The 13,638-nt window shown below is 49.3% G+C and overlaps 1 protein-coding gene across 1 annotated transcript; it reads left to right on the top strand.

Moving 5' to 3' along the window:
• Window positions 1–6,657: 6,657 nt before the first annotated feature.
• LOC132694331 (keratin, type II cytoskeletal 1) lies at window positions 6,658–12,170 on the top strand. Its single transcript, XM_060657518.3, has 9 exons — window positions 6,658–7,305; window positions 8,241–8,455; window positions 8,769–8,829; window positions 9,235–9,330; window positions 9,494–9,658; window positions 9,791–9,916; window positions 10,484–10,704; window positions 11,220–11,254; window positions 11,346–12,170. Exons 1-9 carry the CDS (start codon window positions 6,697–6,699, stop codon window positions 11,693–11,695), a joined length of 1,878 nt encoding a protein of 625 aa, XP_060513501.2. The 5' UTR covers window positions 6,658–6,696; the 3' UTR covers window positions 11,696–12,170.
• Window positions 12,171–13,638: the final 1,468 nt, after the last annotated feature.

Below are 13,638 nucleotides of genomic sequence, written 5' to 3'. Positions count from 1 at the left end.
AGAGGACAGTGGCCAGGATGTAGGTGGGGGGCAATCAGAAACCTGACCGTGAGACATCCTGGAAGTGTTTGGATTGGGGGGGGGGGATGTGACAGCTAAATGCATAGGTCTGAAGTGCTTCCTTGGCAAAGAAAGGTTGACCCCAGCTGATACCCAGATGGGCAGATGGGAGCCACAGCAGATTCAGGTCAGTATAAGTAGCAGCTTTTGATTGATCCTGAGATGGGAGACACATGAGGCATTGGCACATTTCGAGCAGAGGTTGGTGAACCCCCTGGCAGGAGGTAAAGGGAGGGAGTGTAGGGTGTGTGGGAATATGTGTAGGGCAGTGATTCATCTCTTTGCTGTCTTAAGAGTTCACAGGATGGAGCCTGAGAAAAAAGGAATTTTACTCTCTATTTTATATTTGGAAAAACTAGGGTCAGATGCCAAGGAAGGGTCAAAGTCATGGAGAGGCTGAGGGTCTGAGGGCCAAGGATTGTAAAATGAACCTGAGTTTTCTGACGCCATCAGACCTATTCCAGGGTGTGGATTTGATTATCCCTGGGATCGTGCATATGCATAAGATGTTCTTAGGGAATCCAAGTTGGCTCTGGAGAAAAAAACCACAAGGGCAAGGCCGATCAGAAGTCATCTTACCCATCCTTCCCCTTATGGGCAGGAATCGCGATTGTCCCAGAAAACACCGCCCTGCTTTTTCTCTTCAGAAGCCTTGACCTTCTCAATCATGGAGAACTGGGGAACAGAAGGAGGGAAGCCTGTGCCTAAATCCTAGAATATTGGAACAGAGATTTTGCAGGGCAGGGGCATGAGAAAGGTAGGGAAAGGAGAGTGGAGTTAGCCGAGGAGGATCTCAGACTCCAAGGAGAGGCCTGGATATGATATTCCCGCCTCTGGAAGAGGCTTCCTGGTATAAACAATACTCCTGTTCGAGACAATGAAATCCCATCAGAAGCAAATAAATGCCTGTCACTTTAATTCACCCCAGTGACAACAAAGAGTAATTCTATGACCCTCTACCGTGTACAAAATGCTGCCACATGTGGTATACATGCATACATGTGATTCTCACTGGCCCCGGGGGAGGGTCTGGGGAGAACACCTGTGGTCCTTCCAGCGACCAGGAAGCATTCCACCCCTGCTTGTGGTCAGTGCTATTGCCACAGGGCTGATATTCACAGGGAGAGTCAAGCAGGCCCATCCATCAAGCAACAGAGGGGCGGGCGGGAGGGGAGCACAGAGGAGGGCCAGAGGCAACTCCTGGGAGAATTTGCCAGCTGCTCCTCCCTCTGAGAGGCTGGGGCAGGGCAGGGCACTCTGGGAATCTAAATTTAATTCCGGCAGCTTCTCATCTACATCAATTTTCATCTAGGAACACGGTGACAGCAGGAGCAACCTTTGGCTCAGTAAAATCTTAACAGTGTCTGATCTTGGACAAGGTGTACATTTCTGGGCTAGGAAAGTCCTCGATGTAAGGAAGTCTGTCGAGAAGTTTTCTTCACCGTCAATTACTGGACCTTTGGCCCAGGGTGCTTCTTCAACTTCTGAGCCATGTGCTCTGATAGTCCCTCTTTAAGCTCGTAACTCCCATTCTTGGGTTGGACTTGCTGCCCTGGTTTTATCAGCTTTCTGATCAGTCCAGGAAACTGTGTGTCTTTGGGTTGATCAACACTCTGTTGAAGGCTGAGCTGGGAACTCGGCATGTGGGGAGGTGCTTGAGCATGGGAGGATTGGTTCTGAACATCCCAGTGCTGGGCCTGAAGGGCTTGTGGGGACACCTGTCCCAGTGTGCTAAGCCTTGGGAACTGTCCCCACCCTGCAGAGCAGGTATTCTGCAATGACAGTAGTCTCCAGTCTAGTCTAGCCCCTTCAGCTGCAGGTGCACTCAGCACTCCCTCCTGTATGTGATGGGGCCCTAGCTTCCCTGTTCTAGATTTATGGACTGCACCCACCTCCCCCGCAAGGCTTTTGCCCACAAGATGACCTCATCGCAGGAACTTAGGCTGCCTTTCCAGGTCTTTTCAGTTTCCAATCAAACAGGGGCCTGTTCTTGATCAAGCTTCTCTTGATTGTTATATAATCTTCTAGGTCCTTCCATAGGCAAGGGTGAGACAGAATCCCTCCTGCCCCCTCTAGATAGCATCAACTCCATTTCAGTTTCCCTTTAAGGTAGATGCGGTCCCTGTTTTAGACAAGGAAACTCAGGCTCAGAGAGGGTAAGTGACCTTCCCAGAGTCACACGGCTAGATATCTGCAGTCACGAGCGGGCCTCTGGATGACTCCATGGCTCAGACAACCTCCACCTCCCCTGTCCTCCACACTCATCTTTGGCTTCCTCCTTCTTGGCCTCTACTCTGCTCCAGCACTGCCAGCAAGCTGCTGGGGGCCTCCTTCCCTGCTATTTTCTGACAGACTGTCCCAGTGGGGCACCTCTCCCTCCTGCATAAAAAGCCTTGGCCCCTCCCCTGCTGGCTGCGGACTTTCCACATCTCACCCGCCTCCCCATTGTGGGTGATTCTCTTTTATGCCCCCCAGGCTTCAGCTTTCCCCACTCTCCTTGAATTACCTTCTCTTATGTCCCTGGTGGAGTCTCACAGGCTTGGGTGGCTTGTCTCTGCACGTCTCTCTCCAGCTGTTTTGCTCAGTCCCATCCCGCAAAAAGTTCTCAAAACCTCACCACGCCTGCCCGTGCCCACGGCCTGCCTGTGACAGCTTCACCTCAGTGATCAGTTCCAGTGTGTGTGTGTGGGTCATCGGGACTGGAGGTGTTCTGGCGCTCTGCTATCCAGCATTGATGGGGGTACCCCTCAGGTGCAGGGGACTGTGTGAGAGGCTGTGGAAAGTGGGGGTACTAGGAGAGCACCCAAAGACACAGAGGACTTAGTTTTGCTTTCAAAGGGCTTACAGAGCAATTGAGGGACTGGAAAACACACACACACACACACACACACACACACACGTGAATATGCACTTGAATCTGGCAGCAACTGAGGTTGCTCGAGGCCTGAGGGACCAAATCCAGATTCAGGTCCAAATGTGCAGGGATTGAGATCTTGGGTGCCCCAGAGCTTGATGAGGAGTAGAAGTTTGAAGTGAGTCACCAAGGCAACTAGAAGGCCTGTCAGGGAGAGAAGAGTATGAGTGGGCTGGGAAGATGGAAAGGAGTACAGGAAAAGGGAAGGGGGTTGAATAGTTAGGGCAAAGCATGAGAGCAGAAAGGTCAAGGTGTCAGGCTTGATGAGTGGGTGGCAAAAAAGCTGTAGGCGACAGGGGCAGTGCCTTGACAAGAGGAGGCCTTTGGGGTGAAGGCAGGCACATTCTTGCAGTTTGAGAGGCTTGGCTTGCCAGTTACCAGCTGGGGGCACATCTTTTAACAGAAATAGACCTCACCACCGTGTGGACTTCGGGAGATGTTTGGATGAGAGATGGCTCCTGGCACGTAGTCGGTGCCTGGGGATGTTAGCGCCTCTCTCTTTCATGATGCCTTTACAAATGCAGGACATGCGAGGAAGCCAGGAAGAAGGGTGTGTGGCTCATGCCTGTGTCCCCCACCCCGCATCCTCACCACAGTCCTGGGGCCCTCACAGGGAAGTATGAGTTCGGATGGCTGGCCCCACTGGGATCCCTCAAAAGTGAGCAGGGGGCACAGAATAGGAGTTTGATTCAGAAACTGGAAGATTCTTGGACACATTTTTTTTTTTTTTTGACTTCTCTGCGTCTGTCTTCTCACTGGTTCGGTCGGCAGGTTAGACGGTGTGGTCTTTGAGTCCCTGCAGATGGGAATATTCTGTGATTCTCTGCACGCTCATGTACTGGAACCAGTTCCACTTGCCTGTCCTTGATCCACCTCTCCAGTTTACAAAATACTTGAACTGAAACCATATGTGTATTTCAGATGTGTGTTTTCCTAGCTGGAAGGTCTAAGCAAGTCACCTAATCTCCCTGGGCCTCAGTTTTCCATTTTGTAAAACGGGTTGAACAGTTTGATTCCTTAGTTCTCAGGGGTCCTGCGTGGGGAGTGTCGTGTAGGCTCTCGGTCAGGCCAAGTGCGTACATGTCAGCCGAAGGTGATTTTTATGCTTCCTTGTTTCTTCTTTTCCGGGTGACCCTCCCTCCTCATGGTAGCAGCTATAGTAAGTTTTGCAGCTCTGTAAATGGTCCACCAACTGTCCGACTGTCCACCTCTTTGCTTTTTCTGTCAGTTTCTCAGTTTGGGGATAGAAGCCTGCGTCCCTGAGAGAGCTGTTGTTGGCTGGCAGAGGTGAGATAATAAACACACATGTACACACACATGTGTGCGTACCCATATGCACACCCCTCCAAACTGCTAGAAGGAATCAATTGTGCAGAGCAACAGGTCTCACAAGGGAGTATGCTGAACTAAAAGCATTTGATTGCCTGTCAGAAGATGATTAGGCAACAGTCATTACCATGCCAAGACCGTCCCAGGTCCCATTATTCCTTGCTAGGAACAAGATCTGAATTACTCATCCCCCAAGAGATGGCTGGCTTAGCAGCCCAAAGATGTTAGTGTTAGGACAGGGTCCTGGACAACTGTGTTACGAAGGCGAGGGGGTGAGAGGGGGATCAGTGGAGGGGTGAGGGGTACTTCTGGAGGAGGGCGTGTACAAAAACCCTGGGAGAAGAGGAGGGGCGGGGCTCAGCGGTGAGGCCTGAACCAGGGAGGGCTGACCAGGGCTATGATGCTTCAGGAGCACAGGGCGACAGGGTGGGATGATCGTCACTGGCCGCCCTTCTCTCGTGTGCCTTGTATCCCCCAGTGGAGACCCCCACACATAAGCGAGCTGCTCAGAGCCAGCTGTTAGCATTGGTTTCCCACGGACTCTTCAGTTCATGTACAGGTGTGGGGAGCAGGCCCGGCTTCTAAGAAGTCTCAGCAGGAAAGTCTATGTGGGGTTCAGGTCTTTCTGGATCTCAATGCCACTTCTGTCCATTAATATCTATCAAGTGGTACTCTCCAGAAGGGCCCCTGGCGCTTCCCGGCCAGTCGCCATGCAATTTAGACACTATTACGCCTGATGGAAGCAGAATCTGCCCCCTGAACTCCGTGCCTGCCATCTCCCCTTCTCAGAGTGAGTTGAAGAAACCTTTTCCAGGCAACTGCGCATGTCTGGGACCAAGGATTCAAAGGGATACAATTCAAAGCTTCCTGCCTTTGGACCTCTCTGCGGCACCTGGCTGCTTACGTCGTCTGGCTTTACACACCGTGGGCAGCACACCCCGCATTCAGTGCTGTGCTCTCATGCAGGTCGCTGGTTAGGACCTCACACGTTATAACTCAGCATCCTCTGTTCAAATCCCAGCCATGCCACTCACCATCCCTGTAAACTCGAGCTTTGTTGCCTCAGTTTTCTTGTTTTAAAAAGGGGTAGCCTAATAGCCTCTATCTCAGATTTGTGAAAACGAAGTAGGTTACTACATATAAAATATGTAGAACAGCGTCTGGTACATGTCAGGTTTCGATACATCTTAGCTATTATTATTATTATTGTTGCTATTACCACCAGTATTGTCCAGAAACCGTTTTATCTTCTCGGGTCAGGCTTTTCAGACTTGCATCCTGTCTTCCCTGCCAAATCTATATTCATCTGTCCATACCATCTGCTGTGAGGCTCGAAGCCCCTGTGAAGCCTCATGTTCACCCTTTTGCTTTGCAAAATGTACAAAGTAGGTTGGACCTCTTACCCCCCTGCTTTGTAGGCCTTTCCCGCTGGCATTTGCATACCCTAGAAAGCTGAGTTAGCCCCATTTCTATTGTATTCACTGATCCTATGTAAGTCCCAATTCAGCTCAAGAGCTGAATAAAAAAATACTTCAAGGTGATATCACATTACCCACACTTATGTGGACCACAGACCTCTTTGTCCAGAGAGTGTAGTCATGCCCTCCATTTCCACCAGTTTTCTTTTGCTGGTGTCTCTGTCTCCTGTCTTGGCCTGTCTTTGAGGAAAAGGAACAACTGGTAAACTTAGAAGAACCTGTCTTTCCCTCTGGTCCTTCCAGAACACCTACCCATCCATCCTGTTCTCTGCCAGTGTCTCTTCCTTTAATATTAACACACACGTTTGTAAAGCTTCCATTTAATGAAAACACGTTCTTTTACTTTTTCACTTATTAAAGCTTTTGTTCTGTGCCAGGAGATACCACTTGCTGAGCCCTGGGCTCTAGAGAGCAAGCTCAGAAGCAGGCCAGAGAATTCTTCCTCCGATTCAAGAGTGGGGCATTGCACCTGCCGGGCCTGAGGGGACAGTGTGCTTAGCAGCTTATATGGGCAAGGCGAGAATGGGAACATACATATCTTTGTGACAGGAGGTGATGAAATCCTCCCAAGAAACACCAGGAGGCAGATGCAGGGTCCTATTTTCCCAAAGTCACAAGCACTTGAAGAGAGATTTGGTCTGATAAAATGATTGCCACACAGGCGATCTTGCACTCACAGCAATTTTGAGAGCCATCCTGGGAGCTAGGTGTGTATTGTTTATAGCATTGTTGAGGCTCGTAAAAATCTTGTATGGCTGCAGGCAAGCCAAACCCTTGCATGGCTCTGCATCCCGCTGACTTGAGGACCAAGCCCAAATGTGCTCTCTGTATAAAAGGGACAGTCTCTGTGCTTGGGGTAGAGGAGTGTGGGCTCCTTTCCTCTCCTGACTTGGCTCCAACTCTCTCCTAGTCAACATGAGTCGACAGTTTAGCTCTAGGTCTGGGTTCCGGAGTGGAGGGGGCTTCAGCTCTGGCTCTGCCGGAGTGGTCAGCTTCCGGCGCAGGATGACTAGCAGCTCTGTCCGCCATGGTGGGGGAGGTGGTGGGAGATTTTCAGGGGGAAGATGTGGCGGTGGCGGTGGGGGTGCTGGTGGCGGTGGTTTTGGAAGTCGAAGCCTTGTTAACCTTGGTGGCAGTAAAAGCATCTCCATAAGCGTGGCCGGAGGAGGACGTGGTGGTTTTGGTGGTGGTGGCTTTGGGGGTGGTTTTGGCAGTGGAGGTGGTTTCGGTGGAGGTGGTTTTGGTGGCAGTGGTTTCGGTGGAGGTGGTTTTGGTGGCAGTGGTTTCGGTGGAGGTGGTTTCGGTGGAGGTGGTTTTGGTGGCAGTGGTTTCGGTGGAGGTGGTTTTGGTGGAGGGAGTTTTGGGCCTGTCTGCCCCCCCGGTGGCATCCAGGAAGTCACCATCAACCAGAGTCTTCTGCAGCCCCTCAATGTGGAGATTGACCCTGAGATTCAAAAAGTAAAGTCTCGAGAAAGGGAGCAAATCAAGACACTCAACAACCAATTTGCCTCCTTCATTGACAAGGTGAGTTTATCTGCTCAGTGCACTGGGAAAGTTGCTCTTGGTCCATTTGAGATTGGCCTTCTGCCTCAAGTGGCTGTTTGGGTATTTTGTGGACTTGTCTCCTAGGAGATAGGTTATAAGTATTTTTGTGGATGGTTCAAATGACTATACTCTCTCTTGGACCAAGAGGTCGGTGGTCTACATAGATGTGAGTCAATGTGACACCACCTTGAAATGGTTTTTTATTCAGTCCTTGATCTAAGTTGAGACTTACATATGGTGGACAAAGACAATAGAAATGGGGCTAACTCAGCTTTCCAGGGTGCAAATGAGAATTCTGGAAAGGTCTTCCTAACCTTAAAAAGGGAGTTGAGGGTGAACAGAGTGCACTGTGATGTTGTAGCAGAGAGGATGTAATAAGCCAGTCTCAAACATCTTTTGCTGTCAGAAGGGGAGCTTTGCCTTCTGAAAAATTTACAATGGTACCAGATCAGGGTAGAGGTTTTTTTTTTTTAATTCTTATATTCCAAGTATCCGCTCTGGAAAAACATGTAAACCATGTCTAATTACTGCTTAATCATCAATAATGTCAACTCAAAGTTTCCACAAGAGATTTCAAATTCAAGTTTGGGTTTCTCCACCATCCTTTGGAACATGTGTGTGCTCAGGGACTGCATACCAATGTTTATGGTAATCTACCTTAAAAAAATTGGAAGGTGGACCTTTTAAGTATAATGTATCTATTTCAAAGTGTAGTTGCAGTAATTTTGCATGGGCTTTGCTGTTTGGTATTTGGTCACTCCCTCATGGCCAGGAAAACAGAAAGAACAAGTTTTCTTTTTCTTTTTTTTTTTTTTTTCCAAATGAGGCACAGGTCTTATTGTGTGGTAGTCCATGGCACCCAGGGGCCAGGGGACTCCCTTTCTGCACCAGTGGGTCATGGGGTGTGTTCTTAGGTGAGGTTCCTGGAGCAACAGAACCAGGTGCTGCAAACAAAATGGGAGCTGCTGCAGCAGGTTGATACCTCCACGCGGACCCACAGCTTAGAGCCCTACTTTGAGTCCTACATCAGCAGTCTTAGAAATAGAGTGGACCAGCTGAAGAATGACCAGTCTCGGATGGATTCGGAATTGAAGAATATGCAAGACCTGGTGGAAGACTACCGAAACAAGTAAGGAACACTGGCCAGGAAATTCATGACTTTCATTCTAAGATATTTCCAGAAAGTGGCAAGCTACATACATGAACAGTACGTGCTAATATCTTTTCTTAGGTTAGAGGCCAATTAATTTGGCATTTCCAGAATTCATTTTCTCAGAAGCTGGAAATAGTTTAGCAGTTTTATTGCTCAGAAGAAAGGGATGGCCACACCGTCCTAGGCTACTAGTAAGAGGCCATGATGGGCGATGCCAATTTCAATCCAGGAAGCTGAACTTAGGGTGTCACCTGTGCCAAACATCTGAATACCTCTGATTTCCTTGCAGGTATGAGGATGAGATCAACAAGCGGACAAATGCAGAAAATGAATTTGTGACCATCAAGAAGGTGAGCAAAACTGTAGGACCTCACATCTGAAATAAATAGTAGAAGAAGGTCTCCAATTATTAAGCAGAGGGAAGGCATGATGTGGACAGCCAGGTGATGGGCCTGATGAATAGCCTCTCGGCCACATTATCATGGACCTGGGCTTACCCAGGCACACTTTGCTTCTCCAGCTCTCTCACACTTCATGTAGGAGGGTGGGGGAGGGCAAGTTCTCAGCCACTCAGGCAAGCTCTTCTGTGATTGTGATTCTGAGGGGTGGTGCAGTCTAGGGATTGTGATCCGCCTGGGTAGAAAGGTGTGGAGGAGATTCCAAACACTGGTTCTACTTGGAGAAGCCCCTGACAGCCAGTGAGAGGGACTTGCCCTGGAAAGAACATGATTTCATGATGTCCATTGTTCCTCTAGGATGTGGATGCTGCTTATATGACCAAGGTGGACCTTCAGGCCAAAGTTGACAACTTGCAGCAGGAGATTGATTTCTACAGAGCACTCTATGAAGCAGTAAGTCCTGCTTTCAACATTTACCCAGATGGAGAACTTGGAGCCTGAGCCCATCACTAACCAGGAGAACAAAGATACACCTTCCATCTCCTGACTCCTCCCTCTGTCTAAACTGTTTTCTGTGTTAACACTGTAAGAGCCATTGAACTATTATATCTTGCAGGAGTTGGCCCAGATGCAGACTCATATCAGCGAAACCAATGTCATCCTGTCCATGGACAACAACAGGAACCTGGACCTGGACAGCATCATCTCTGAGGTCAAGGCTCAGTATGAGGAGATTGCCCAGAAGAGCAAGGCTGAGGCCGAGGCGCTCTACCAGACCAAGGTGAATAAACTGAATGTCTAGCCAGTTGTCCTGAAATGTCTTGTCTTCCTGTCCTGTGTTTTCTCTTATGTGTGTATGCGTGAACCACGGTATGCTCTGCCACATCTAATTGACTTGTTCCACCATCTTTAGTATGAAGAGCTCCAGATCACTGCTGGCAAACACGGGGACAGCCTGAAAAGTACAAAGATGGAGATTTCTGAACTGAATCGGATGGTCCAGAGACTGAGATCTGAGATCGATAGTGTCAAGAAGCAGGTACATGCTCCTTCCTTCTACTTACTGTTCAGCTATATGGAATTGGTGTGGGGTGAGGGTCTCGGGTAACTGGAGGACACGTTCCTGGTTTTGAATCTTGCAATCCACTCCAAGGTTATATTACTGTCCCTAGTTCCTCTGGTGATTATTCTGGTTTCCACAATGCAGCTACCATGCTGGGTTCTCTTTAGGGAAACTTGTGACAACGACCTAGTAGAGAAATGGATGTGATGGTCATGAGTGACCTAGCCCCTGATGCACAGACATGGTGAGTGAGAGGAAAGGCAGTCAGGAGGTTTCAGTGTAGAGAATGTCAGGTCTGTAAGGGGCGGAGAAGCCTCAGCTCAGGGCCAAGAGAGGCTCCTGCATCCCCTTTAAGGGCTTTCAAGGAAGTCAACACGGTGACGTGCTATCCGGAAGCAGTGATGGGTTATCCAGAGCTTGCTGTCATTCTCTTGGACCCAGAGTACCAGCCTCATGGAGATGGACAGTTGGATGTGAGATAAGAAGGCCAGGGTGGGATTAGGTGACAGCAGAGTGTGTAATGTGTGAGCTTTTCTTTCTCAGATCTCTGCGCTGCAGCAATCCATCAGCGATGCCGAGCAGCGTGGTGAGAACGCCCTCAAAGATGCCCAGAACAAGCTGGCTGAGCTGGAGGATGCCCTGCAACAGGCCAAGGAGGACATGGCCCGGCTGCTGCGTGACTACCAGGAGCTGCTGAATGTCAAGCTGGCCCTGGATATGGAGATCGCCACCTACAGAACCCTTCTGGAAGGAGAGGAAAGCAGGTGAGGACAGAACCCTGGGTGGCTTGGCCACTTCTTTTGGTGCTTCCTCCCTGGTAGGCTGATTGCTGTTGGACACGCAGCCATGTGACTGCAGCTGGTCCTGGGTATGGGGAAGGGGGAACGCTACAGGGTGCAGGAGGAAAGGCTTGGCTTTGCTTTGGGACCCAGGGTGCCCAACTTCTTTCAGAAGGTTGTGGTATCTCTATGAAGTGCTTTGAGATGGCACAGTTTATTCTCCATCTGGGCTGGCTCAGGTGTCATCTGGCCTAGAAGTCAATGGCACTGTTAACGTTAACCTGCGTTCACGGCAAGACTCTTGTCTACTTTATACGGACATGTCTCCCTGTTTGTGTTTATGCTGGGAAAATGGCAGAGGTTTGGGAGGCCAAGGGGACTGGATCAGGTTTCAGATCAGGTGGATAGGAGGAGCCCCAAATGGGGAGAATCTTGAAGATGGCTGAGAGGGTTTGTGCGGCCGGAGGGTCCTGAGGGATGTTCTTTTCTTTCTCCTACAGGATGTCTGGAGAGTGTTCCCCGAATGTGAGCGTGTGTAAGTACAAGCTGCTTTCTTAGGGGCGCGCGCAGGTTTTGCCCGGTTGGAAAAGGAGTTGGGGTGGTGATAACCGCGTGTCCCTTTGCAGCGGTGAACACCAGCCACACCACCATCAGTGGAGGTGGTGGCCGAGGAGGCGGGGGTTTCGGAGGCGGCGGCTATGGCTCCGGAGGTGGCAGTTACGGCTCTGGAGGTGGTGGCTACGGCTCTGGAGGTGGCGGCTATGGATCTGGAGGTGGCGGCGGCTTCGGTTCCGGTAGCAGCAGTGGAGGCCACCGAGGCGGCTCTGGAGGGGGCGGCCGGGGTTCCGGCGGGAGCTCTGGAGGCAGTTTCAGTTCGTCTGGAGGCCGGGGATCCAGCTCTGGGGGTACTAAGACCTCTGGTGGCAGTTCCAGCGTGAAGTTTGTTTCCTCCAGCTATTCCAGAGTGATCAGATAAAGAGGTGTCCTCTGTCCTGTTAGTGCTCCCTCTCCATCACTACCAAACACGCTTGGCAAGACCAAGGTCTGTTGCCCCCAGCCTTACTGGAGAAAAGAGCTATCATGAGTTACACTGATTCACCCTAGTTCCCAGGCTCTTTCCTTTCTTCTCTGCTTCCCAAAGAAGTTTTTAGACCAGTGGCAATCTCAGTCCCCCTGGCTATGACCCTGCTGTGTGCTTTGCCTGAGAAACAGTTCAGCAATCACCACTGCACACATTACATTTCAAAGCACCTCCTTAAGTCGGCCAGAGGAGGGCTGGTTAGAACCACGGCTTCTTTGCTGTGCATGGAGCACACGCTCTGGACACTTCCTTAGTATCCTATTTCTTGGAGCAAGCTCTGTGCTGCTTTGGTTTTGTATATAAGGTGTGAGCAAGTTGATTGTCTTTTGTGGAGAGGCCTTAAACTCCCCGCTTCCCTGTATTGCTGCAATAAACCGCATTTGAAATTCTCTCTGAGTCTCAATCTCCTTTGTTCATGGCACTGTCTGTCCTGGATGGGTGCTTTGTGGGAGGGAAAGAAGACCTTAGAGCCACATGGTCTATGGGGGACTTGGGACACATGCAAATGATGGGCAAGATGCAGAGGCCTGTCAGGCACCATTTAACTTTAAGCATTTGACATTTAAACACAATGCGCTCTTTCCCAGAGTGCACATATGTCGTGGAGAAATGGAAGCTTCTGTTCATTTGAGAAGTCTTTCATGGAAAGGGCAGGGAGCAAGCAGTTTGGGAAAGAGGAGTCTGGCATAGAGAAGAGAGGAAAGTATTGCGTGGAAAAGTAATTGTTCATGTGGAACAGTGATGAGGGCGGTGTGGGTAACACAGGGTCAGCAGCTACTATAGCCAGAATGCAGACTTTGGCTAGGTAGCTCAAGAACCAAGAGTGGTGATGGAGAGCCAGATATCCATTTTTCCTCTGTCAGGCCACTGAATCTAAGAGCTCTTTAATTTAAGTTCATTCGTGCACATATAGCTTGTACTCGTAAAGTTGTACAATGGGATAGAATAGTGATCAGAAGCATGGGCATTTGGACTCAGATATGCTTGGAGCTAGATCTTACCACCACCATTTACTAGCTCTGTGATAATGTGCAAGTTACAGGTCTCTCTGTACCTCAGTTTTATTATCTCTAAAAAGGAGATAACAATGCCTTCCTTGTGGGAATCATGTAAGGATTGAATGAGATAATGAATGAACATGGTTTAGCACATGGTAAGAACTTGGTGGATGCCATTTTTGATAATAATGCTGCTGTTGTTGATGATCTGGCTATTATAGCATTGCTTGTTGGTCTCTAGATAGCTCAGTAGATGCTTACTCTAAAGACCAATGAACATCAGATTCCCAGGGGTTCTATGACCATGAAAAAGTCAGCCAACTTTCCTGAAGTTCAATTTTCTTAGCTTTCAATTAGGAAAAGTCGTCCTAGCTCCAGTCTCAAGCAGAACTGAGGGGAATAGAGGATAAAAGTCAACAAGAGTCCTATGTAAATACAACTTGATGAGCTCTATCTCTCCTCCCTAATCACTCCTTCACTACAGGTGCTTCCTGTCTGGACTGATGTGAAAGAGAAGCCTTATGGTGGATAAAAATAAGGGTGTTTAAGGGGCAGGCTAAGGAAAATAACCACAGCCTACTGCATGTATGGATCCTTGGACAAATCACTTGGCCATTCGGAGCTTCAGTTGTCTTATAGGTGAAATGGGGATGAGAATATTTGCTTGGGGACATCAAGAGGATAAAATAAACAGTGTGAAATGCTTTGTGAACTGTGGATATGTTATCCAGAGGTAGTTAAATGAAATTAGAAGGGAGTGACTCAGAAGTAGAAGAAGATAGCAGGCAGTCAAAGCCACCAAGGAGGGAAGTACCTTGGCATGGTCATGGTGGCCCAGTG

This window comes from Panthera onca, chromosome B4 (genome assembly GCF_046562875.1).
Source record: "Panthera onca isolate mPanOnc1 chromosome B4, mPanOnc1 haplotype 2, whole genome shotgun sequence".
Lineage (NCBI taxonomy): Eukaryota > Metazoa > Chordata > Mammalia > Carnivora > Felidae > Panthera > Panthera onca.
Note: the sequence above shows the minus strand (reverse complement) of the source record. Positions and strands in the feature narration are given on the sequence as shown.

Coding starts and splice junctions, on each gene's coding strand:
- LOC132694331 (XM_060657518.3), top strand. CDS start 6,697: ATGAGTCGACAGTTTAGCTCTAGGTCTGGGTTCCGGAGTGGAGGGGGC. Junction 9,331..9,493: donor ACAGAGCACTCTATGAAGCA/GTAAGTCCTGCT, acceptor TATATCTTGCAG/GAGTTGGCCCAGATGCAGAC. Junction 11,255..11,345: donor TTCCCCGAATGTGAGCGTGT/GTAAGTACAAGC, acceptor GTCCCTTTGCAG/CGGTGAACACCAGCCACACC.